Below are 24,789 nucleotides of genomic sequence, written 5' to 3'. Positions count from 1 at the left end.
ACGGCACCAAAAAATTTTGTGATTGAGATGTAAACAAACGGTCGTCGCTATTGAAGCGATGGTCCGTTGGTTCCCATTTTTTTTTTACTGAACGCGGAAAGTTTTAAGCTTTCCTTTGAAGTCTGCTGATGCACGTTAGTCGGAAGGTTACGACAGAAAAAATCAAAGTAGAGAAGATTTTTAAGATTTTTTATACTTTTCTTTAACTTCACATTATCCTCAGGCATAAAAAAATTCTTAAAGCTTGGGCTTTCTGTTGGTAACATTTGTTTTTTCTTCAAATGAATTGCTTCAATAGCGATTGCTATTTAAAACATGATGGTTGAGAAGTTTTTAACCTCGCACCAGCAGACCAAGTGTGTGTGATGTCATCTTTGTAGTCTGCTTCTGCGCCCATTTTGGAATATTTTGGTGCCACGGCACTTTCGATTTGGCTTGGAAGAGGTTGAACGCGTTTTTGACCAAAAAAGTGAGTTCTTCACAATCCATTTTTCTTAGTATATCTTTTGAAGTACTTTAACCATTTCTCAAAGGTGACCCTAATCTTTTTTCTTATGTCTAGGCTATCAGATGAGCCTACTTTTAGTTTTTTTTTTCTTCTGATTAAGTTTGAAAATTTTGGCTGACTCCCCTATCTTTATTCAAATATAAGAAGCATTTACAAAAATTTTCCGCAAAAATTGTTATTGTTCGGTAAAAGATACATCATCTACTGCGAAAAAAATTTCAAAAATGTTTTTTTCTTCGCCAAAACTAAGGTCTTCAAAGTTGAAATACTCTTTCTCGCAAAAAGTCTTCATTTTCTTCTTCATCAAACTTTTTCAATGCAATTTTGAATTTTCAGATTCAGGGATAGTTTGTGTAACAGAAAATGTATAACATGCCAAAGTCTTGTTGGTTACATCAGTCAGAAAACACATTTTAAACACGGCAATTATGAAAAATTCACTATGGTCAGAGCCCTTAAGTGTTTACAATGTTTATTTCGAATGTCATTTTCAAACTAATGCTTCAAATCTAAGAACAATATACGGCCGTATCTAAAAGATGATTCAGAGCACTATAATTTTTACTGAGAAATATTATTCTGTAATTTAAGAAAATGGATCTGGAAATTCCATCTTGGTCAGAGTAAAACATCAATTATTTTAGTTTAGATGACACGCACAAAAACCAGGTAAAACGGGCATAGTCCACGAAAAAATGTAAAAAATGAGAACAAAAAATTCTAAATCAATTTATCAATTTTTAATCAAATTAAGAGAAGGATCAAGGGTAAGTGGAACAATGCAGGGAGAAAGAGGGGAAGAGGGGATCCCTCCCCTACATTCGGGTAGATAGCTATCGAAAGAGGAGCCTTCGGGTGTCCTTCGACTGCGGTCTTAGACTTACTTATATGTTACTCAACCTACAAAATACATTTTCATTTCAATGACCCGGTGGCATCCCCTATAAATCTTTTCCGATGTGAAAAGCCTTAATTTTCAAACCCATCTGGAAAATACATGAGCTCTTATTCTCACTGTTAGAGACAGCATTATTCGATAATGTTCATAATCCGACTGAATTCTTCAGCTTAATTTCTATAAAAATTTTGGAGAGTCTTCTAAGGTGCGAATAGAATTATGTAGCCTCCACTACTACAGTTCTTTTATCTTTACTTGTTTGCAAACTTTCGACCTTTTCACACTCAGCTTCCCCTTGACCTTCTAAAGCTTGCAAATAAATTAAACTCTGATGTATTTGTTTGGTATTTCATTTGTTTCATAATAACCGGTAAATTATTGGCGAGGTTTAGCTGTTCGTAATTTTTCGCACTTCGAGCCCAAAATCATTCTTATCATATTGTTTTTCCTATTTTCCTATTGAGAGGATTTTAACGTTATTCAGAATGTAAAGTTCCGGTCGATAATTGTGTCATTCATTGTTAAGCGTTGCTCTAAATATTGTTTTTATATTAGCATGGAATGAACCCCCTCAGCCCACAGGGGGGGGGCTACAACCAAATCTTCCTGGAAAAGGAAGAGCTCTTTTGTTACACTTTAAATATGATGCAAAGTTAAACGATAATTTTTTATTAACGCTTTTGCTACATTTGTAAACACCTTTTCCAACCCAATCATTTATTTGACTTGTTTTTCGAAGATCCATAAGGCTTAGATACCACGAATCTCCACCAGAAAAAGGAGAAGTGTACAATCTAAACAACAAGAAACCGGTCAATAAGGAACTCCATATTAAAGTAATAAGCCTCGTTCGAATTTTTTAGATTGCGCGCCAGCATGATAATAATTTGGTAAATCAGGCCCGGTGGAAGTAGGGAGACTGGAGAGACTTCAGCCTCCCCACTTTTGAGCAAATCCCCACTTTTGAGCAAATTAGATATTCCTAACAAATTTTATACCATTTTGAGCCTTCAACCTCCCTATTTTACCATTGTTCCACCGGGCCTGAGAATACATGGCAGGGACCTGAATTTAATAAAAACTATATTGGAATTTTTACATTGGAAGATATTAAAATAAAAGATTGGAAGTTTGATCACAAGATTTACCAGCCTTGCTCCGTTTTATGCCCACTGCTAGCGCCGCCCCCAGATAGTATTCGCTGGCGTCAATCAGTAACTAATAAAGCCTGGGATACACGGGGAAGAGGTTGAAGATATACGTTTGGTGTTTCGTGACCGCATATGATAAATCAGTGGTTTGGACCTTCTAAGAATTCTATTAACCTATATATAATTATAAAATATATTGTCTAAAATAACCGATAATAGGCTAAGCAGAACTTACACTAAACTACTTATTTGAATACTTTTACTAGTCTTGGCATAAATTCTCCCATAGTTTTATTTTTTTATTTCCGTCTCTTTAATTACTCTTTATGAGTATATATAAACACATCTAAAAATATATATATATATATTTACAGCTTTCGTTTTTGATTAAAAATATACGTTTTTGAAAAATATATAATATAATAGTATATTCTCCTAACTTTCCAACACTAATCTACCATGCAAAGAAATCAACTCAAATCTGTTTGAAGATTAAGATTTTGCCATTAAGATAATTTTATATGTTAGCTTATTTTATAACCATATTTATATTTTTCTTCAATCTCGTTTCCAGAGCTAAAAATCATAGTGAAAGTATAATATAAAGAATATATTGAGAATTTAGCTTATTTCCTTGTTTTCGAAATTTGGAGTTCGGCGAGAAGGTCACTTTTGGGCTAATTGAGTATTTCAATTCAGGAGGGGTTTATAGACTTTCAGGCTATCTTCTGAGCCCTATTGGACCATTTTTGAACTTTTGGATCTAAGATCCTAAGCGTAAGTCTAAGTCGTAAGTCTAGCGTTAAAACTCAGAGTTAAAACTCTACCCTTCCAACCTAATTTAGAGCACTTCCAAATCGTTTGTGGTTATAAGATATTTCTTCCCTTTTTTCTCAAATAATTACGACCATGAGTGTCGATTTTGAATTTTCTTTTTTGTCGAGTCATTATCTTCTACTTTTTGCGGCTCTTGTTTTTTTTTGCGTCAGACAAAAATTATGTAACGTAAAGTAAACTTACGTCATTTTAAGCTGTTTTGATTGGTGTAAATTCTTCCAGAAACATCGAAATCCGTAAATAATGGTAGACATTGCAGCGGGAAGCAAAAAGTTGCAGAAGTTCGAAGTCCACAAACTGCTCTCTCGTTATATCATTCTGCTTGCTTATGTTATATCTTAAATATTTCCTTTCTTTTGATAGGTTTCATTTATTGCTATTTGTTGGCTGTATTTCACTTACTGTTTAAATCTCTTTCAGTCACAGAAATCCTTGCATTTGCACGGGGCGTACATTTTGCAATGGTTTTCAACAATTTTTCCCGACCCTGTGCTGTGCAAATGAGCTGGCAGTGTAAGGCAAAATGCGTGAAAATTAACAAATCTTAACACGACCCACAGCATGGCTTGATTAATACTTTTTAAAAATGGCCTGCGCGTGGCCCGCGCGGGCAGTTAGCCACACTAGCGTCCCGCCAAAATGCGTATCAAAGATTAATGCTGCGAAAGCGCTATATCGTTTACTTGACTCTCAAGCAAAAAAATGCACGCAAAACTTCTAAAGGGATTCATGAAAAAATAACCCGGCGCTTTTTAATGAAATTAACATTTTCAAAAACTTTGAGAAATTGCCTAAAATTTGAGCCATAGATGAAAAAATTTGAGCCAAGCCAACCTTGAAAACTAATTTGAAGATCAACTTACCAAGAAAAAGATCTATGGGGGAGGCGGAACCCACCTAGATCCGCGCACTGCCGGATAGGCTATCTCCCGGAAATTTTGCCGGACCTCAAACAATGACCCATTTACATGTGCGTAATTGTTTTTACTTAAGCGTATAAACAAGGCCTTAAAAATCGAAGCGCTGTCTCGGGAATTGAATGACAAATTTTGGTTGGTTGGTTTTGGCTACTGCACGTTTTATTTTGTTTCCAACTTTCAAGTTTTAATTAATTATTGTCTTGCGAACTTGATTCAGGTAACTATCATCCTTGTTGTTGAAATGTATCCTGTAGATGACTGATGTTGTTTTTTCTGAAAGCTAGATTTCCTAGTGTGACTAACTGGCGGGCCCGCGCAGTTTCGGACCATCATGCAGTAATAGACCTAACTCTTCATACAAAAATTACGGGAAACACATGTTTGGACTTTGTACCCTATGCTGCACTCAAGCACTTAAGCCAAAGTCCCGCAAAGGCGGGACAAAAATCAGTTTTTTGAAGTTTGCAAAAAAACGCCACATAGAAGATCTTTCAAATTCAGTATATATGTGAATAGAGCAGTAAAAAATACAACTTTTCTATTTTTCCTTTTTTTTGCAAAAGTTACAGTATAGGAATGAAAATAAAGGGATAATGATAATTGAATACTATCCATTGATGATCCGCGACACTATCGTAAAGCTAGAATCGCTTCGCGTACTCTTCGCTTGAGAAAATGATTGACAGATTGAAGTTTTTCATCCCGCGGTGCGCGCCGCGCGGGAGCTCGGGCGCTTTGCGAGCGTTCTCGGCTCAATCCTCGGACTGCGCTAAAATGGTAGACTGAGCTGTGATAGATCATTTCGATGGAAGTTGTTGGAATGTTTACAAGGCTCTTGACAGAATAATGTTTGTTTTATTGTCAATGATGACAGTGCCGTTGTAAATTTTGTTAGATCTGACAAATTGATGTTTGTAAGTGCACTTTATAGTTTTGATTCCCATTGAAGAATCATATTCTGGTTTTCATGTTATTAGATGCTGTTTTAGAGCTTTAGAGCTACACTGTTAGATGCTGTTTTAGAGCTTTAGGTCTACACTGTCATGTTCGGGCCAGATTTTCGAAAACTTGCTACGATCGCTCGTGTAATTTCAGGACCCAATCCTTATTTTAGCAAACAAATTTAAAAATCTTCATCTTTATTAGGGAGATTGAACTCGCGCATATTTCCGGCGCGAAAAAAAGAAAAAAAGAAAAAGAGTCTTCGAGTGACTTTATTGAACCACAACTCACCCAAGTTTTGCATCAAAACTTTTTTCCAAATAGTAGAGAATTTATCAGAGATGAGAGAATAAAAAAAATCACTTCGATATCTTTTTTCTATCGAAAGTTACATTCATTTCCCCATCTTGAGAAAGAAAAGGTCACGGCACCAAAAAATTTTGTGATTGAGATGTAAACAAACGGTCGTCGCTATTGAAGCGATGGTCCGTTGGTTCCCATTTTTTTTTTACTGAACGCGGAAAGTTTTAAGCTTTCCTTTGAAGTCTGCTGATGCACAGTTTAGTCGGAAGGTTACGACAGAAAAAAATCAAAGTAGAGAAGATTTTTAAGATTTTTTATACTTTTCTTTAACTTCACATTATCCTCAGGCAATAAAAAAATTCTTAAAGCTTGGGCTTTCTGTTGGTAACATTTGTTTTTCTTCAAATGAATTGCTTCAATAGCGATTGCTATTTAAAACATGATGGTTGAGAAGTTTTTAACCTCGCACCAGCAGACCAAGTGTGTGTGATGTCATCTTTGTAGTCTGCTTCTGCGCCCCATTTTGGAATATTTTGGTGCACACGGCACTTTCGATTTGGCTTGGAAGAGGTTGAACGCGTTTTGACCAAAAAAGTGAGTTCTTCACAATCCATTTTTCTTAGTATATCTTTTGAAGTACTTTACCATTTCTCAAAGGTGACCCCTAATCTTTTTTCTTATGTCTAGGGCTATCAGATGAGCCTACTTTTAGTTTTGTTTCTTCTGATTAAGTTTGAAAATTTGGCTGACTCCCCTATCTTTATTCAAATATATAAGAAGCATTTACAAAAATTTTCCGCAAAAATTGTTATTGTTCGGTAAAAGATACATCATCTACTGCGAAAAAAATTTCAAAATGTTTTTTCTTCGCCAAAACTAAGGTCTTCAAAGTTGAAATACTCTTTCTCGCAAAAGTCTTCATTTTCTTCTTCATCAAACTTTTTCAATGCAATTTTTGAATTTTCAGATTCAGGGATAGTTTGTGTAACAGAAAATGTATAACATGCCAAAGTCTTGTTGGTTACATCAGTCAGAAAACACATTTTAAACACGGCAATTATGAAAAATTCACTATGGTCAGAGCCCTTAAGTGTTTACTAATGTTTATTTCGAATGTCATTTTCAAACTAATGCTTCAAATCTAAGAAGCAATATACGGCCGTATCTAAAAGATGATTCAGAGCACTATAATTTTTACTGAGAAATATTATTCTGTAAATTTAAGAAAATGGATCTGGAAATTCCATCTTGGTCAGAGTAAAACATCAATTATTTTAGTTTAGATGACACGCACAAAAACCAGGTAAAACGGGCATAGTCCACGAAAAAATGTAAAAATGAGAACAAAAAATTCTAAATCAATTTATCAATTTTTAATCAAATTAAGAGAAGGATCAAGGGTAAGTGGAACAATGCAGGGAGAAAGAGGGGAAGAGGGGATCCCTCCCCTACATTCGGGTAGATAGCTATCGAAAGAGGAGCCTTCGGGTCTCCTTCGACTGCGGTCTTAGACTTACTTATATGTTACTCAACCTACAAAATACATTTTCATTTCAATGACCCGGTGGCATCCCCTATAAATCTTTTCCGATGTGAAAAGCCTTAATTTTCAAACCCATCTGGAAAATACATGAGCTCTTATTCTCACTGTTAGAGACAGCATTATTCGATAATGTTCATAATCCGACTGAATTCTTCAGCTTAATTTCTATAAAAATTTTGGAGAGTCTTCTAAGGTGCGAATAGAATTATGTAGCCTCCACTACTACAGTTCTTTTATCTTTACTTGTTTGCAAACTTTCGACCTTTTCACACTCAGCTTCCCCTTGACCTTCTAAAGCTTGCAAATAAATTAAACTCTGATGTATTTGTTTGGTATTTCATTTGTTTCATAATAACCGGTAAATTATTGGCGAGGTTTAGCTGTTCGTAATTTTTCGCACTTCGAGCCCAAAATCATTCTTATCATATTGTTTTTTCCTATTTTCCTATTGAGAGGATTTTAACGTTATTCAGAATGTAAAGTTCCGGTCGATAATTGTGTCATTCATTGTTAAGCGTTGCTCTAAATATTGTTTTTATATTAGCATGGAATGAACCCCCTCAGCCCACAGGGGGGGGGGCTACAACCAAATCTTCCTGGAAAAGGAAGAGCTCTTTTGTTACACTTTAAATATGATGCAAAGTTAAACGATAATTTTTTATTAACGCTTTTGCTACATTTGTAAACACCTTTTCCAACCCAATCATTTATTTGACTTGTTTTTCGAAGATCCATAAGGCTTAGATACCACGAATCTCCACCAGAAAAAGGAGAAGTGTACAATCTAAACAACAAGAAACCGGTCAATAAGGAACTCCATATTAAAGTAATAAGCCTCGTTCGAATTTTTTAGATTGCGCGCCAGCATGATAATAATTTGGTAAATCAGGCCCGGTGGAAGTAGGGAGACTGGAGAGACTTCAGCCTCCCCACTTTTGAGCAAATCCCCACTTTTGAGCAAATTAGATATTCCTAACAAATTTTATACCATTTTGAGCCTTCAACCTCCCTATTTTACCATTGTTCCACCGGGCCTGAGAATACATGGCAGGGACCTGAATTTAATAAAAACTATATTGGAATTTTTACATTGGAAGATATTAAAATAAAAGATTGGAAGTTTGATCACAAGATTTACCAGCCTTGCTCCGTTTTATGCCCACTGCTAGCGCCGCCCCCAGATAGTATTCGCTGGCGTCAATCAGTAACTAATAAAGCCTGGGATACACGGGGAAGAGGTTGAAGATATACGTTTGGTGTTTCGTGACCGCATATGATAAATCAGTGGTTTGGACCTTCTAAGAATTCTATTAACCTATATATAATTATAAAATATATTGTCTAAAATAACCGATAATAGGCTAAGCAGAACTTACACTAAACTACTTATTTGAGTACTTTTACTAGTCTTGGCATAAATTCTCCCATAGTTTTATTTTTTTATTTCCGTCTCTTTAATTACTCTTTATGAGTATATATAAACACATCTAAAAATATATATATATTCGTTTTTGATTAAAAATATACGTTTTTGAAAAATATATAATATAATAGTATATTCTCCTAACTTTCCAACACTAATCTACCATGCAAAGAAATCAACTCAAATCTGTTTGAAGATTAAGATTTTGCCATTAAGATAATTTTATATGTTAGCTTATTTTATAACCATATTTATATTTTTCTTCAATCTCGTTTCCAGAGCTAAAAATCATAGTGAAAGTATAATATAAAGAATATATTGAGAATTTAGCTTATTTCCTTGTTTTCGAAATTTGGAGTTCGGCGAGAAGGTCACTTTTGGGCTAATTGAGTATTTCAATTCAGGAGGGGTTTATAGACTTTCAGGCTATCTTCTGAGCCCTATTGGACCATTTTTGAACTTTTGGATCTAAGATCCTAAGCGTAAGTCTAAGTCGTAAGTCTAGCGTTAAAACTCAGAGTTAAAACTCTACCCTTCCAACCTAATTTAGAGCACTTCCAAATCGTTTGTGGTTATAAGATATTTCTTCCCTTTTTTCTCAAATAATTACGACCATGAGTGTCGATTTTGAATTTTCTTTTTTGTCGAGTCATTATCTTCTACTTTTTGCGGCTCTTGTTTTTGCGTCAGACAAAAATTATGTAACGTAAAGTAAACTTACGTCATTTTAAGCTGTTTTGATTGGTGTAAATTCTTCCAGAAACATCGAAATCCGTAAATAATGGTAGACATTGCAGCGGGAAGCAAAAAGTTGCAGAAGTTCGAAGTCCACAAACTGCTCTCTCGTTATATCATTCTGCTTGCTTATGTTATATCTTAAATATTTCCTTTCTTTTGATAGGTTTCATTTATTGCTATTTGTTGGCTGTATTTCACTTACTGTTTAAATCTCTTTCAGTCACAGAAATCCTTGCATTTGCACGGGGCGTACATTTGCAATGGTTTCAACAATTTTTCCCGACCCTGTGCTGTGCAAATGAGCTGGCAGTGTAAGGCAAAATGCGTGAAAATTAACAAATCTTAACACGACCCACAGCATGGCTTGATTAATACTTTTTAAAAATGGCCTGCGCGTGGCCCGCGCGGGCAGTTAGCCACACTAGCGTCCCGCCAAAATGCGTATCAAAGATTAATGCTGCGAAAGCGCTATATCGTTTACTTGACTCTCAAGCAAAAAAATGCACGCAAAACTTCTAAAGGGATTCATGAAAAAATAACCCGGCGCTTTTTAATGAAATTAACATTTTCAAAAACTTTGAGAAATTGCCTAAAATTTGAGCCATAGATGAAAAAATTTGAGCCAAGCCAACCTTGAAAACTAATTTGAAGATCAACTTACCAAGAAAAAAGATCTATGGGGGAGGCGGAACCCACCTAGATCCGCGCACTGCCGGATAGGCTATCTCCCGGAAATTTTGCCGGACCTCAAACAATGACCCATTTACATGTGCGTAATTGTTTTTACTTAAGCGTATAAACAAGGCCTTAAAAATCGAAGCGCTGTCTCGGGAATTGAATGACAAATTTTGGTTGGTTGGTTTTGGCTACTGCACGTTTTATTTTGTTTCCAACTTTCAAGTTTTAATTAATTATTGTCTTGCGAACTTGATTCAGGTAACTATCATCCTTGTTGTTGAAATGTATCCTGTAGATGACTGATGTTGTTTTTTTCTGAAAGCTAGATTTCCTAGTGTGACTAACTGGCGGGCCCGCGCAGTTTCGGACCATCATGCAGTAATAGACCTAACTCTTCATACAAAAATTACGGGAAACACATGTTTGGACTTTGTACCCTATGCTGCACTCAAGCACTTAAGCCAAAGTCCCGCAAAGGCGGGACAAAAATCAGTTTTTTGAAGTTTGCAAAAAAACGCCACATAGAAGATCTTTCAAATTCAGTATATATGTGAATAGAGCAGTAAAAAATACAACTTTTCTATTTTTCCTTTTTTTTGCAAAAGTTACAGTATAGGAATGAAAATAAAGGGATAATGATAATTGAATACTATCCATTGATGATCCGCGACACTATCGTAAAGCTAGAATCGCTTCGCGTACTCTTCGCTTGAGAAAATGATTGACAGATTGAAGTTTTTCATCCCGCGGTGCGCGCCGCGCGGGAGCTCGGGCGCTTTGCGAGCGTTCTCGGCTCAATCCTCAGACCGCGCTAAAATGGTAGACTGAGCTGTGATAGATCATTTCGATGGAAGTTGTTGGAATGTTTACAAGGCTCTTGACAGAATAATGTTTGTTTTATTGTCAATGATGACAGTGCCGTTGTAAATTTTGTTAGATCTGACAAATTGATGTTTGTAAGTGCACTTTATAGTTTTGATTCCCATTGAAGAATCATATTCTGGTTTTCATGTTATTAGATGCTGTTTTAGAGCTTTAGAGCTACACTGTTAGATGCTGTTTTAGAGCTTTAGGTCTACACTGTCATGTTCGGGCCAGATTTTCGAAAACTTGCTACGATCGCTCGTGTAATTTCAGGACCCAATCCTTATTTTAGCAAACAAATTTAAAAATCTTCATCTTTATTAGGGAGATTGAACTCGCGCATATTTCCGGCGCGAAAAAAAGAAAAAAAGAAAAAGAGTCTTCGAGTGACTTTATTGAACCACAACTTACCCAAGTTTTGCATCAAAACTTTTTTCCAAATAGTAGAGAATTTATCAGAGATGAGAGAATAAAAAAAATCACTTCGATATCTTTTTTCTATCGAAAGTTACATTCATTTCCCCATCTTGAGAAAGAAAAGGTCACGGCACCAAAAAATTTTGTGATTGAGATGTAAACAAACGGTCGTCGCTATTGAAGCGATGGTCCGTTGGTTCCCATTTTTTTTTTACTGAACGCGGAAAGTTTTAAGCTTTCCTTTGAAGTCTGCTGATGCACAGTTTAGTCGGAAGGTTACGACAGAAAAAAATCAAAGTAAAGAAGATTTTTAAGATTTTTTATACTTTTCTTTAACTTCACATTATCCTCAGGCAATAAAAAAATTCTTAAAGCTTGGGCTTTCTGTTGGTAACATTTGTTTTTCTTCAAATGAATTGCTTCAATAGCGATTGCTATTTAAAACATGATGGTTGAGAAGTTTTTAACCTCGCACCAGCAGACCAAGTGTGTGTGATGTCATCTTTGTAGTCTGCTTCTGCGCCCCATTTTGGAATATTTTGGTGCGCACGGCACTTTCGATTTGGCTTGGAAGAGGTTGAACGCGTTTTGACCAAAAAAGTGAGTTCTTCACAATCCATTTTTCTTAGTATATCTTTTGAAGTACTTTACCATTTCTCAAAGGTGACCCCTAATCTTTTTTCTTATGTCTAGGGCTATCAGATGAGCCTACTTTTAGTTTTGTTTCTTCTGATTAAGTTTGAAAATTTGGCTGACTCCCCTATCTTTATTCAAATATATATTGTTCAAATATAAAAGTTAATTATTTATTTTCCAATTAAGTTAGGAAAATTATTAAAAAGAATGATTTGAATCTTACATAATATGGTCTTCTTTTTATTCTTTATCCCGTTCCCTTTTCTCGTGGTCTTCTCCTATTCGAAGCAGAATTTTTCTGGATTGTTTTTTGTACTGTTATACAACTTTGTGAATCAAACTGGTATTTTGAACTTTGAATTTGTCTAATGAAAATATTTAACAATGGATGATGATAAACCAGGAAAGGTACATAAAATTAAATACATGGCCCAAACATGGTCCGAACAAATTGTTCGGGCCAATTCAATAATACTTTTTTGTGGCCCGAGCATGGTCCGAACAGACCCGGACATGTTCGTGCCATGCCGTGGGTCGTATCTTAACTTTAAAATGAAAATGGCATAAAACGAAGACAAATGGCATTTTCATTTTCTCTTTAGAAGATTCTTTAGTCTTTTTAGAAAATTTTTGAGTGCACCTGATAAATTTTAGTCCGGACAAGGTGCACATATACCTCGGAAATTGGCCCATAAAGGCAAAAAATTGCTAAAATTAGCTGCACTTGAGGAAAAACGACCCTGGGTACACCCGCACATTTACGGGCGTGTGTGTGCAGGCGGAGCCATTCCAAGTCAAAATTTTGCCCGCAAACGCCCGCACGTATGTGCGGGTGAGAGATTTTCGTTCCTCGTTCTTTCATTTTCTATGGCCATGCCACGAGCATGAACTGTTGCCTGGGTTTAAAGTAAACAATATCGTGAACATTTTACTGACCAAAAACATTTTAAACTGCATCACTAAATTTATGTTTAGAGTTCCTGAAAATGTTTTTTTATACTCTGGAAATCTTTTTTATTTTGTGTTTTGTCTTATTTCAAACATGATAGACATTAAAAATCACATGAAAGAGCTTTGTTTGAGTCTGTAATTTATTTCTCACGGCCAGTTTATTTTCAGTAAAGTCAAGTTTGAAGATATTCTTTATTAGAAAAATGGTTAAAAGGAGTCAAAACGCAATTTACCTTACCTCCTGAGTTTCTCTTTGTTATGCTAAAATATAACGAACCTTTGTCATGCTGTCTAATTACAAAAACCTACAATCACTACTTCTCCGCCATCTTGTTTCACTTTAAATGCAGTGTTTTAAAATTCCTTAGCTACATTTTATGTACAGAAAAGGTTTTCTCCAGTTTTTTTCAATCCCGGGATTAAACTACGAGGGTGGTTCCGCCCGCTTATTTTCCTTTCGGCGTTGAGCCCCTGGGATACTTAACAATAAAAGAGATTTTAAAATTAATGTTGAAATGCGTATTTCTTCGATAAATTTAGGCGATACTCAACAAAAAATGAGGTGGTTTTAAACAAATCTTTGGCGTTTCTTTCTGTTCTAATATATGCAAATCACGTCGAAAAAAGAATATATTTCCGCCTTTACTTTCACTTTTGCTTTTGTGTTAAGCGATTCTGATTGGATGAATACGGCTTGCTGACAAAGTCTGATTGGCTTAAGTCTTTAGCTTTGGGATTCTGATTGGATCATTTCTCACGTCATGGTTGAATTTTGATTAGTTGAAAGTTTCTGAGTGTGAATTCTGATTGGATGAATACCTGAAAAGTAAACAATAGTATGTAAGTATTTTGCTTAACAAAACCTAAAGATTTCCAGGGGGTTTTATTTACTTTGCATGACGATAATTAAGCCTACAAAACACCGAGAAAAAACCCAACATAGAACAGGTATATTTTGTAATGCAGAATATGATAGTGTGAATCTTTTTGAAATTCTATGTTAGGATTTTTTCTCAATGCCCTGTAACTATGCCCGGTGTACCCGTTGCTAAGACCTTATGTTAAAAACGAAAGCGTTTACGGCAAAAATTCATCAAAAATAGCGATTTTTGTAATACCTCAAATGTTGATACTTGACTGTACTGATTTTGCATCCGGTCACGCCCGCAAGCTGACCGGGCGCGTTCGGGCGACGTTACAAATCCTAAGTCAAGATTTTTACCCAATTACCCAGGGTCGCGCGGAAAAAATAGCTGAACTCTGCACTTGGGGTTATTAAAAAACACCTGAAAACCTCAAATTTTGCACCTGCACTCATATTTTTCCAAGTTGTGCACTTGAGCAAACGTGCCACACTCTGCAAACTGGCTATCTATGATTCGCCGCGGTATGTTAATTAAATAACTTTGGAGGTTTGGTGAAATGGTGGCCAAATGGTGGTCCCATGTTTTGTCAGATAGTCCCAAGTTATAGTAGTTGACAGTAGCTATAACTTTTCTTGACAATAAGAATAGATATATAAATTGACTTGGCTGGAAACCATGTGTGCATGTTCAGTATATCTAGAGAATCTAAGGTTTGACCCTCCCCTGGAAAGGTTTGTCAATACCCCTGTATATTTTTTGTTGGAATAGCCCGTCATCCAGGATGGGGCTTGGCAGTCAGGGTCAATAAGTAAGTTAAATTTCGTATACAGTAAGTCTAATTTCAACATCCTTCTTTACCTTTAGAGATAAAAATAATAGGAAGATCGGAATGGCTGATTGAAACTAATTTTCTCTGCTTAGCAATCAGTTGAAGAGTCCATCAACATCAGTGATTCTGACCTTCCTATTATTATATTATTATTCCTATCTCCAAAGAAGGATGTTGAGACTAAAAGAGGGATGTCATAGTGTGCACCCCCCCCCAGAATAGTGGGGGGGGGTTTTGTTGATTTGGGTCGAAAATTTTCAGGTGGGATTTGGGGTTTTCCAGGTTTTAGGTGGGAGAAACAAGTTAAGGTGGGAGTTAATTTCTTTAGGTGGGACTTTGGGTGTTTTGGAAAAAATTAAAGTAAAATTTCTTATTTTCAGATTTTATGACATATTTTTTTTATATATTTCATAAATAATTTTTTACCATGCTAAACTTTTCTTTTTATTATTACAGGTCATTTGATGTGTGAATAAATATCTTTAAGAATGATTTTTTTTTACTTTTGCTTACCTTATTACACTACATAACTACTCTCGGGTACCTAATAGCCGGGGGGGGGGCCGCTAATTAATTTTTCGAAAGTTTTCCACCCAAGACATTCTTATTCCAACGCTTATTGATTTTTGGGAAAATTTTTTTTGAAAGTTACCTCTTTTGCCCTAATTCTGCTGTATCAGCCTCCTTTTCGAACATTTTCCACCCAGGACATTTTTATTCCAACCCCCCCGCTTATTAAATTTTGAGATTTTTTCCAACCCCCCTGCTTATTCCAAACCCCCCGGCTATTAGGTACCCGAGAGTAGTCAAGTAAAAGTACGCGGTTAAAATGAGTGCGAGAATTTATTAACGCGAAAGGCAGGGTTTTCGAAAATAACCATGGCTCGAATTTTGTTTAAACATTTGTAATTAACGCGAGGTAAGCAATTCGCATTAATAACATGAGTAGTTATATAAGTGTAATAAGGTATTTTGAGAAGCACCAAAATGTAAGAAATGGAACTATACATATACAAATAATTACCACAGTAAAATAATGATAAAAACTAGATTTACATAATGTGAACAATATGCAAGAAATATTTTTGGACCTACCCCGGTGGGGTGGAGGTCCTATAAATTAACCCATGTTCGTTCGTTCGTTAGTGTGTTAGTTACCAGCTTTTCTCGAGATTGGCTCATTAGTTTTTTCTGATTTTTGGCACAAAGGTGCATGTCCGTAAACCCTCGAATGTGACGGAGCCCGATTTTCGAAAAAAAAATTTTTAGGGCAATTTTGGGCCAAAAAACGGCTTAAAAACGGGTTTTTTGGACTTTGTGAAAAATTGGATCATTAATTTTTTCTGATTTTTAGCATGAAAGTAGGGTACAATCATAGTTAAAGGATGGCTCAAGCAGATTTTTGCAAAAAAAATTTTTTGGCTCAAAAATCGCATTTTTATCTATAAGAACCACTTTTAATAAGAATACATTAATGTTCTTAGCCATATTATTATTATTATTTTTATTAGTTTTTTGACGATGAAAATGTCACGGTGGAGGGTAATGATTTGAGTTTTCTGTAAACTTTTTCAAAAATATTTTTCAATAGTGTTGATAGTTTCTCTCAATAGATATGCTTTCATTTTCTTTATTTTTTTTGTATTTTGACCAGTTATGTCTTATGTGTTTCACTGTTTCAATGTTCACTGATTAGTTTGATAACTAGGTAGGTCCATAAAAGTATCGCTTGTTGCTCTTATTTTTAACAATCATAATCGTATATTGACGAACAATATATTTCATCTTCATATTACGGTAAAGAAATTTTGTTTTGTTCCTCGAATTAGTATATTTTTTTTCTTTTTAGCTGGGATCTGGGAGTCTGGGCTGAAGGTGGGAATTTTAGGATAAGGTGGGACCTGAATTTTCAGGTGGGACCTGGAACCCCCTTGCACACTATGGATGTCGACATTAGACTACAGTAACTTACAGTAGAGAGTTGTTGATTTGTATTATTATTTGTACTCGTGGAACAAGAAAAAAAACACACCTGGAACTTTGGCCAGTTTCACCAAAAAAAAATTATGCTGATAAACAGACCTGGATTAAAAAGTTAGTTGGTTTGAAATTCTACATTTGATGTTGATTTTCGTTTGATATGATAGAGAGCGGTGAAATTTTGTACAGACACCCTTGAGAATAAACTCTATTCACTTTCAATAGTTCCCAATTCCAAAAGTAATCACAGGAGCCTCAAAAACCAAATTTGAGAATATCAAATGAATATCAAACATAGGGACGGAGCTGGAGTTTTTACAAGCTCTCGTTTGATTTGGTTGGTCGTTAACCTGTAATAAAACAATTTCGTTACTTTTTCTAAAGAACACGTCATCTCTATTACTTCAAATAACCAATTAGTGAAGTCTCTTGTAAAAACTCCAGCTCATCCCCAAACATCAAACGTAGAATATCAAACCAACTTCAACTTAATCAGACCTGATATGTTAGGTAGGCACTGCACCTGTGCAGTGAGAGCAGTACCGTAACTTGGTCTAATATCTGACACCCTTCTTTAGAGATGGGGATAGTATTAAGTAGGAAGATTAGAGTCACTGATGGGAACTATATTTCTTTGCTTAGCGACCAGAGAGGAAACAATCTTTTGTCTATCAGTGATTCTCAGTTAGGATCACTTATGGTGAGTTCCTGTACGTGGCTGCAATCAGAAAAATCGAAACAGCACTTATAAAAATCGAAACAGCACTCATAAAAATTATCCTCCAATAACTTACTGTGACTTCTAAAGTCGCAATAGTGCAGGTCTAAACTGGAGAGGCTAGTGTATGATAATTTGTGCATTTTTGCATGTTAAAAGTAATACTAAACTATAATTTTATAAGTTCTTTTACTTAAATAATAATTTCTGCTTTTTCAGCACACATTACCTTAAAGGAAGAAATTTTGGCGGAAAGAGAATTTGGCGGATTTGACTGAAATCCGCCAAATTAAGTTCCCGCCAAAATTTCTTTTTTCCGCCATCCGCCAAATTAAATTCCCGCCAAATTAAACATTTTGAAAATATGATCTCTTTTAAGGTGTTTTTGCTTTTTTTGCTGTTTTGACGCCATTTTAAGGTTAAATTTTTAAGCGACCGCCAAATTAAATTCCCGCCAAATTTAGTTTTTTCGTCCATCGGCCAAATTAAATTCCCTCTGAAAAAACTTTTTTGGCCATCCGCCAAATTAAATTCCCGCCAAAATTTCTTCCTTTAAGGTATATAATAAAAAAACTTACTTCTCAGTTTCCAAGCAATACAACTAAATTAGGAGGGATGTATATTTTCGCACGCTCTGTAAGAAAGTTGGTTGCCAACCCTGCTAAGTTGACACAAGCTGCTCTCAACACGTTGGCAAAGAGGAATGCTAGGAGTTATGCAAGATCAAGGATAATTGAGCAACAAAAAGTCAAAACAGGAGCCGGAGGTTTTAGAGGTGTGTAAAAAAATTACTGTTTTAATTTTTTTGGTTCTGTACTGTACCAGGGCCTGAAATAATGATCCTGCATTGGACATTGTCTGACCCAAATAGCTTCTTGTCCTACCCAAAAATCATAATTTTCAAGCTAAAGCAACTCTAATTACCCACTTAAAATCGTTATTTCAAACCTTGTGTATTTTGTAATGTTTATCCTGTTACACTACAGTACCTCTTAAAGAAAGTTAATGATTAAAACTTTTAGCATTTTAAGAATGAAATTTGAAAAAACCTGACCTCCTTCTCGTTTCAGCTGAGAAAATTGGTCAAGCAGTTTTAGGTGGATCTGCAGCTGCTGGTATTGGTGCATTGTGTTTTTATGGTCTTGGTCTATCCAATGATGTTGGTGCTATTGATAAAGCAAGGTTAGCTGCAGCACTAATAACTTTTTCTTTAAAACAAACCTTAAAAGAAAAGCCTGGGAAGTTTATCGGACAAGCAGTGGTATTCTTCGGTCTTAACAAATCTGATGAAACCGTTTCCGACACTTTTATTTCTAATGATTCGTATCTTCTTAGAATGTTGAATCTATGAATTCCTAAGACTCCGTTACTACTCCATCATGTATTTATTGTATTATGTACATACTGTAATATTAAAAACATTTAATTTTGAATTTTGTTTAGTCAAAGTAATCCATTTTTCTCAACGTTATTTTTCCTTGATAGTAAGTGTCTTAACTGAAACCAACTATGGTTTAAATAAAAGTATATTATAAAAAGTGCTTGATAATTGCCTGATAATCGTAACCTTTTTTAATTCTATGATAGATTTTGGCCACCTGAGATGCGTTCAATGATCAAATCGACCTATTTGTATTTTCTTGGAAGTTTGAGTATAACTGCTGGGTCAGCATATTATTTGCATCGATCAGCACTTGTCACTCGTATGATGTCTGGAAATCCTTGGGTTGTAAGTTCAATTTCTCCGTTCTGCTGTTTGTTTTTTCTAATTTCTCAAGATCGAAGAAATTTTGTCGACTACTCTAAGGTTCCAAACAAACGGCCCCCCGCTTATTAATTTTTCGAAAATTTTTCGAGAAGGTCCCTTATTCTGCCCTAAATATCCCGATTTTAGCCTATATTTACCTTATTTTCGGGTTTTTCGTAATTACAATTTCCAACCTCCGGCAATTAGGTCCATCTCATTTATTAAAATTTTGAAAATTTTCCAACCCCTCTCCGTTTATTCGAACCCCCCGTTTATTTGGAACCTAAGAGTATTGATCGAATCAAACAAATCATTTTCACAGAAGCAAATAATCTAAATAATCTCATCGTTAAGATGTGTTGTTATAGAATGTCTTGATTCCAAAAATCTTATTGGGGGGATCTATTTTGAAGGTGGAAGCATAGTTGATTGGGAGTTTTAATAATGTGGTTGGAATTATAATTTTTGGTGGAACCTTTACCCCTCTTGCATACTTTGTACTTATTGGCACATTATCCCCGTCTTTATTTCAGGTTTTTGCAGGTAGCATGGCAGCCTTGATCGGAAGTTCTATGGCTTGTCGATCCATTGAATATGAAGCAGGATTGAATGCAAAACATTTAGCTTGGGGAGGTTTGTTGAATTTGATTCCTTATTTCTTTTTCAAAAGATCTCTCAAGAAGAAATATTTTTTAAAGAACATTCTTGAATCTAAACCTGTTGAAATTAGAAATTAAAAAATGTTTATCTTTGAGTTTCCAAAGATTTTCAATTACAATCGAACGATTCTTATCTAGGTAGGTAGATTTCACCTTGAATTTTTTTTTTAAAAGGAAACTTAATCGTCTGAAACATTTTTCTTGGGGTATATATAATTAAAGTTTGCGAAAAATCACTTTTTTAAGAAACTTTGTCACAACATCCTTGGAGTTGACCAGAACGGGGGAACTTCATTACTTACATTACTTCATTGCCTAATATAAGAAATTTCGTGACTATTCCCGAAAAGTAGTAAGTCATCCATTTGCTAAATCGGCCCTACAGTACTTTCTGTAATTCTATTCTAAAATATTAATCCCAATCTTTCATTAACTCTAAGAATATTCGCGGTTCTTTGAAGATCGAATTAGAAAGAGTTAACTTGAAATTGATATTTCTTTTTTTTTTTACAATTTTTAGTCCACAGTGGCGTTGTTGGGCTTGTCGTTGCACCCTTGATGTTCTTGGGCGGACCACTCATCTTGCGAGCCGCCACATACACCGCCGGAACCGTAGCGGCGCTTTCACTGACGGCTGCATGTGCACCCGATGAGAAATTCTTATCATGGGGCGGACCATTGTCATTGGGACTGGGTGGAATTTGCGTTGCTTCATTGGGTAAGTCAAGTTTATAGAGTTTCTTATTCGAAAAAATAAATATTTTAGAGACCTCGAAATGGAGGATTACAATCTATTGCTCTCCAAATGCTAAAGTTGGTATCAATAAAAATTCAAAATTCAAAAAAGATTTCCTTGATTTCTTAGTCAAGGGATAGGTTCAGAAATTGCTTAAAACATTCTACCGCCAGGTCTCATACAAAGAGTTCAGCATGGGTAAACCTAAAATAAAAGAAACAAAAAACTTGATACCTTAATGGTAATAAATTTCGCGTGTTACAATCGCGAAATTTTTTTCAGGAAACGTGTTTCACATGTATTGAATTTCGCGATTCACTAAATTGGGCATTTTCAAAAAGTGGGAATAAAGAAAGAAAATGGCTGATTTCGCTTGAAACACAACGTATTGGGTGTAAACATATTAAAAAAGTAACTAAGTGTAACAAAAAAATTCGCGATTTTTGGTCTATTTTGAAATTTTTTCACGTGTATTTAATTTTGTGATTTTGAAAAATTTAAACGGTATTAAATTTCGCGAAATGTGACCTAAAAAATCGCGAAATTAAGTACCCGCGAAATTTGTAACACGCGAAATTTAATACCATTAAGGTAAACCTGTTAAAGGGAACCTTTACTTGACTAAGATACTTACATTCGAAACTTACAAACGACCCCATCTACTTTCTTAACCAATCAGATGAAAAAGTCAAATTTAATTTTTGAAAACGGTTTCAAATGTCTTGTTTGTAGAGTTTTGTATTGACAATTGACGCCATTATGAAATGCTCCAAAAGGGTTCAAAATTCTTTAAGGTGGTTCTAGGACCCATATAAGAAACCTGTGTACCGAATTTCAGCCAAATTATTTTTGAAAGGTAAAATCTAACTTGGATCCAAAAAGTGAGTAAATCACCCGGATGTGAAAAGTTAATTTCACACCTTGGAGCGTGAATGATTTTCCTGCCCCTTTGAATTTCTTTCACGCTCTAAGGTGTGAAATGCACTTTTCATACCCAGATGATTCATCCATATTTTGTCACCATTTTCCAGGTGGTATGTTTTTGCCAGCCACTTCGGCAGCAGTACCGGTCATCCAATCTTTGGTGACGTACGGTGGTCTTGTTGTCTTTGGAGGATTCATGTTGTACGATACACAGAAGATCATCAAGAAGGCTGAACTTGCCACGTACAGTGGAAAGAAATATGATCCTATCAATGCGTAAGTTTATCGTTGGTCGTAAAAAGCCTTCTTTATACATGACTGTCTTTATGACATTGTACTTTTCGATATCTAATTAAAGGTACTGTTGTGCGCAGATTTGTAATACTTTCTGCGCAGATTTGTAATACCTGCGCAGATTTGTAATAAACTTTGCGCAAATTTGTAATACTTGAGCTGCGCAGAAATGTAATACTTCTCTGCGCAGATTTGTAATTTGAATTGATATTTTCATTGCATTGGTAACCAAATTCTATTCTGCGAACAAAATGCATTAAAAATGACTTAGAAAATAATACCCAAATAAAGTTGTGATTATTGAGCACACCGAATAAATAATCAATCAATATTTCTTTTCTAAGCAGTGCTTTTATAAGAAATTTATCTGTTAATATAAAAATTGTTTATGAGAATAGCGTGGACATAATTTTTATAAGAACTGCTTTTATAAGAAACTAATCAATAACTCGTAAAATAAAAATTATTTGTTGTCGGTAATTGTTTATTTCGAAGTAAACAAGGTACGAAGAATAACATGAACATATTTATTTTTTATAAGCACTGCTTTTATAAGAAACTAATTTCCTTTAGATCAAAAGATATTGATTAGTTTCTTATAAAGTTGATACTTATAAGAAAAATGAAAATACTTAAAATAAGCAAAATCCCATATTTGTATTGAAAGAACCAAGCGCCGAAAGCCAATTTCCATTAGATTAAAAGATATTGATTCGTTTCTTATAAAGTTGATTCTTATAAGGAAAATGAAAATATTAAAATTATTCCCAATCCCATGTTTGTATTGAAAGAACCAACTGCCAAAAGCCAATTTCCATTAGATTAAAATATATTGATTCGTTTCTTATAAAGTTGATACTTATAAGAAAAATGAAAATATTAAAATTATTCCCAATCCCATGTTTGTATTGAAAGAACCAACTGCCAAAAGCTTATTTTCATTAGATTAAAATATATTGATTCAATTCTTATAAAGTTAATGTTCATACAAAAGATCTACAACCTTTGTGTTTTTTTCTGATTATTTTCTAAGTCTTTTTTTCGAAACTTTTCTTCGTGGAAAACATATGCCCTCGAAGTAAAAATCTAAATTCCAAATTGCAAATCTGCGCAGAGAAGTATTACATTTCTGCGCAGCTCAAGTATTACAAATTTGCGCAAAGTTTATTACAAATCTGCGCAGGTATTACAAATCTGCGCAGAAAGTATTACAAATTTGCGCAGGTATTACAAATCTGCGCAAGTATTACAAATCTGCGCACAACAGGTACACAGAAGACCTCTTAAATAGCTGGAGTAGTCTTTGAAAAGCTAACCAATTATTAATGACATTCTCAAAAACCAGTCCTTTTTTCCATTCCTGGGACTGGATTAAGGTCTCATTTGTTAAAAGTCTATGAAATGGGATCGTAACCATAATACTGTAATTGGTGGAAAATAAGGACCTCGAAAAAATTTGATAAGGTGGGGAGCTGGAGTTAATTTGGAGTACACTCTTTTTTTTATTAGCATATGGAAAAATCCGTTCGAGGCTCAATATGCTTAGCAAAGTTTAATTTATGCTTTATTTTATGTGCTTAGACTTCGATTTGTTAGTTTCTCTGGGTTCATGAAAATTTCGAACTATAAGTCTGCACATTGATCGGTTCAAAGAATGAAAGTTATCTTTGTAATTTGGAGCAGCAGGCGAAAATCTTTGGTCTAAGAAAGTTTAAACAGCTTTAAAAGTAACCCTAAAAAGGTCAGCGTTTTAGAAAAGCAGCACGAATTTTTTTGCATATCAGCTTGGAGGTATGCTTAGCATTATGCTTTTTTTACCGAATTTGACCCCTAGTGTGCTTATAAAACGTTATGCTTATTAAAAAAGAGTGTATCCAAATTGGAATGTTTCCGAAAAATTGAATGACCGTTGCGTATGGTCATTTTTCTCAACATTTCAGATCGATCGGTATTTATATGGATACTATCAACATTTTCATTCGAATTGCTATGATTATGGCTGGAAATAACCGTCGAAAGTAAAAAAGAAGAAGTTTGTTGGTAGATTTTTGAAGAACTTGAAAAATGAAAGTGGTGTTAGTTAACGTTATGAAAGAAGGAGGTTGTATGATGTCAATTTGTTTATATTTTTGGTTAAACAGAACATTATGATCCATAATAGCAGCAGGCAATAGTTGACAATACATCGTTTCGACCGTAGTCGCGTGCCACTTAATTATTTGATTATCCCCCTTAATCGACCGAATCCTTTTTTGACACATTTTACTATTGTCTATAGGGGCAAAAAAAAGGCTGGTACGGGCAAAAAAAACCCTGCGCGGCAATTGGCGGCGGCTACAGTCGAAAAGGTGTATTATTAATCATGTGTTTCAAGCCGAAGGCTAGAGGCGAATCTTCAACCTTTTTTTTAAACAAGAAAAAGTGAAAGCCTTAAGGTCTGCGCTGCGTTTCGGAATACAGATTGAATCTACAATCAGTTCCAAAATACTTGGCACAAAAGGGAAATTCCCCACGAAATTTTATAACCACAAACGATTTGTAAGTGCTCCAAATTAGGTTGGAAAGGTAGAGTTTTAACTCTTGAGTTTTAACGCCAGACCTTAGGATCTGAGGATCCAAAAGTTCAAAAATGGTCCGGTAGGGCTTGAAATATAGCCTAGAAACCAATAAATCCCTCCCAGATCGAAATATTCGATGAAATCAAGTTGAAGGCCCGAAATTGACAATCTCGCTCGAACTTCAATTTTTGTAAAATGGTAAAATAGCCAAAATTGCCAATATGTTATGGCACTGATTGTAGCATTTCCTTTGCGTTGGCGTTTTTTATTTTTCAAATTGTCGCGGTGAATGTAATACTTTTGATCCAGCGTTTGTATGAAAACCATGCGGGCCGTGCAACTTATGTAGGAAATAAGTGGCTTCAAATCATTCAAAGGAGATTCAACTCTGTAGTCTTCCGCTAAACCGTATTGCTATTAACTTCTTAAGTAACCTGAAGTTGTAAAAAAACCTGGATCAACTTGAACCCATTCTCCTTATAATGTATATAAGACATACATTGTATGTAGACATTCATCAAAATTAAAAATTCAAATTCCAACATTTCCGAAGGCTTTACTTAGGAAGTCCTTTAAAATGGAGTAATATTTGCATACAAATGCGAACTTATAAACGTCATAACAGAGAATATTTATAAATTTGAAATTTTATAATATTGTAAAATTAAT

General features: G+C 35.0%; 1 protein-coding gene across 1 annotated transcript; it reads left to right on the top strand.

The window, feature by feature from the left end:
* Positions 1 to 17,739: 17,739 nt before the first annotated feature.
* Positions 17,740 to 23,722, top strand: LOC136807956 (growth hormone-inducible transmembrane protein-like). The gene is made up of 7 exons (XM_067064583.1): positions 17,740 to 17,977; positions 18,273 to 18,384; positions 18,790 to 18,931; positions 19,483 to 19,582; positions 20,129 to 20,326; positions 21,376 to 21,544; positions 23,503 to 23,722. Exons 1-7 carry the CDS (start codon positions 17,818 to 17,820, stop codon positions 23,582 to 23,584), a joined length of 963 nt encoding a protein of 320 aa, XP_066920684.1. The 5' UTR covers positions 17,740 to 17,817; the 3' UTR covers positions 23,585 to 23,722.
* Positions 23,723 to 24,789: the final 1,067 nt, after the last annotated feature.

The sequence above is a fragment of the Clytia hemisphaerica genome, unplaced genomic scaffold (genome assembly GCF_902728285.1).
Source record: "Clytia hemisphaerica strain Z4C2 unplaced genomic scaffold, Clytia hemisphaerica genome assembly, whole genome shotgun sequence".
Lineage (NCBI taxonomy): Eukaryota > Metazoa > Cnidaria > Hydrozoa > Leptothecata > Clytiidae > Clytia > Clytia hemisphaerica.
Note: the sequence above shows the minus strand (reverse complement) of the source record. Positions and strands in the feature narration are given on the sequence as shown.

Coding starts and splice junctions, on each gene's coding strand:
- LOC136807956 (XM_067064583.1), top strand. CDS start 17,818: ATGTATATTTTCGCACGCTCTGTAAGAAAGTTGGTTGCCAACCCTGCT. Junction 18,932..19,482: donor TGTCTGGAAATCCTTGGGTT/GTAAGTTCAATT, acceptor TCTTTATTTCAG/GTTTTTGCAGGTAGCATGGC. Junction 21,545..23,502: donor AAATATGATCCTATCAATGC/GTAAGTTTATCG, acceptor TCAACATTTCAG/ATCGATCGGTATTTATATGG.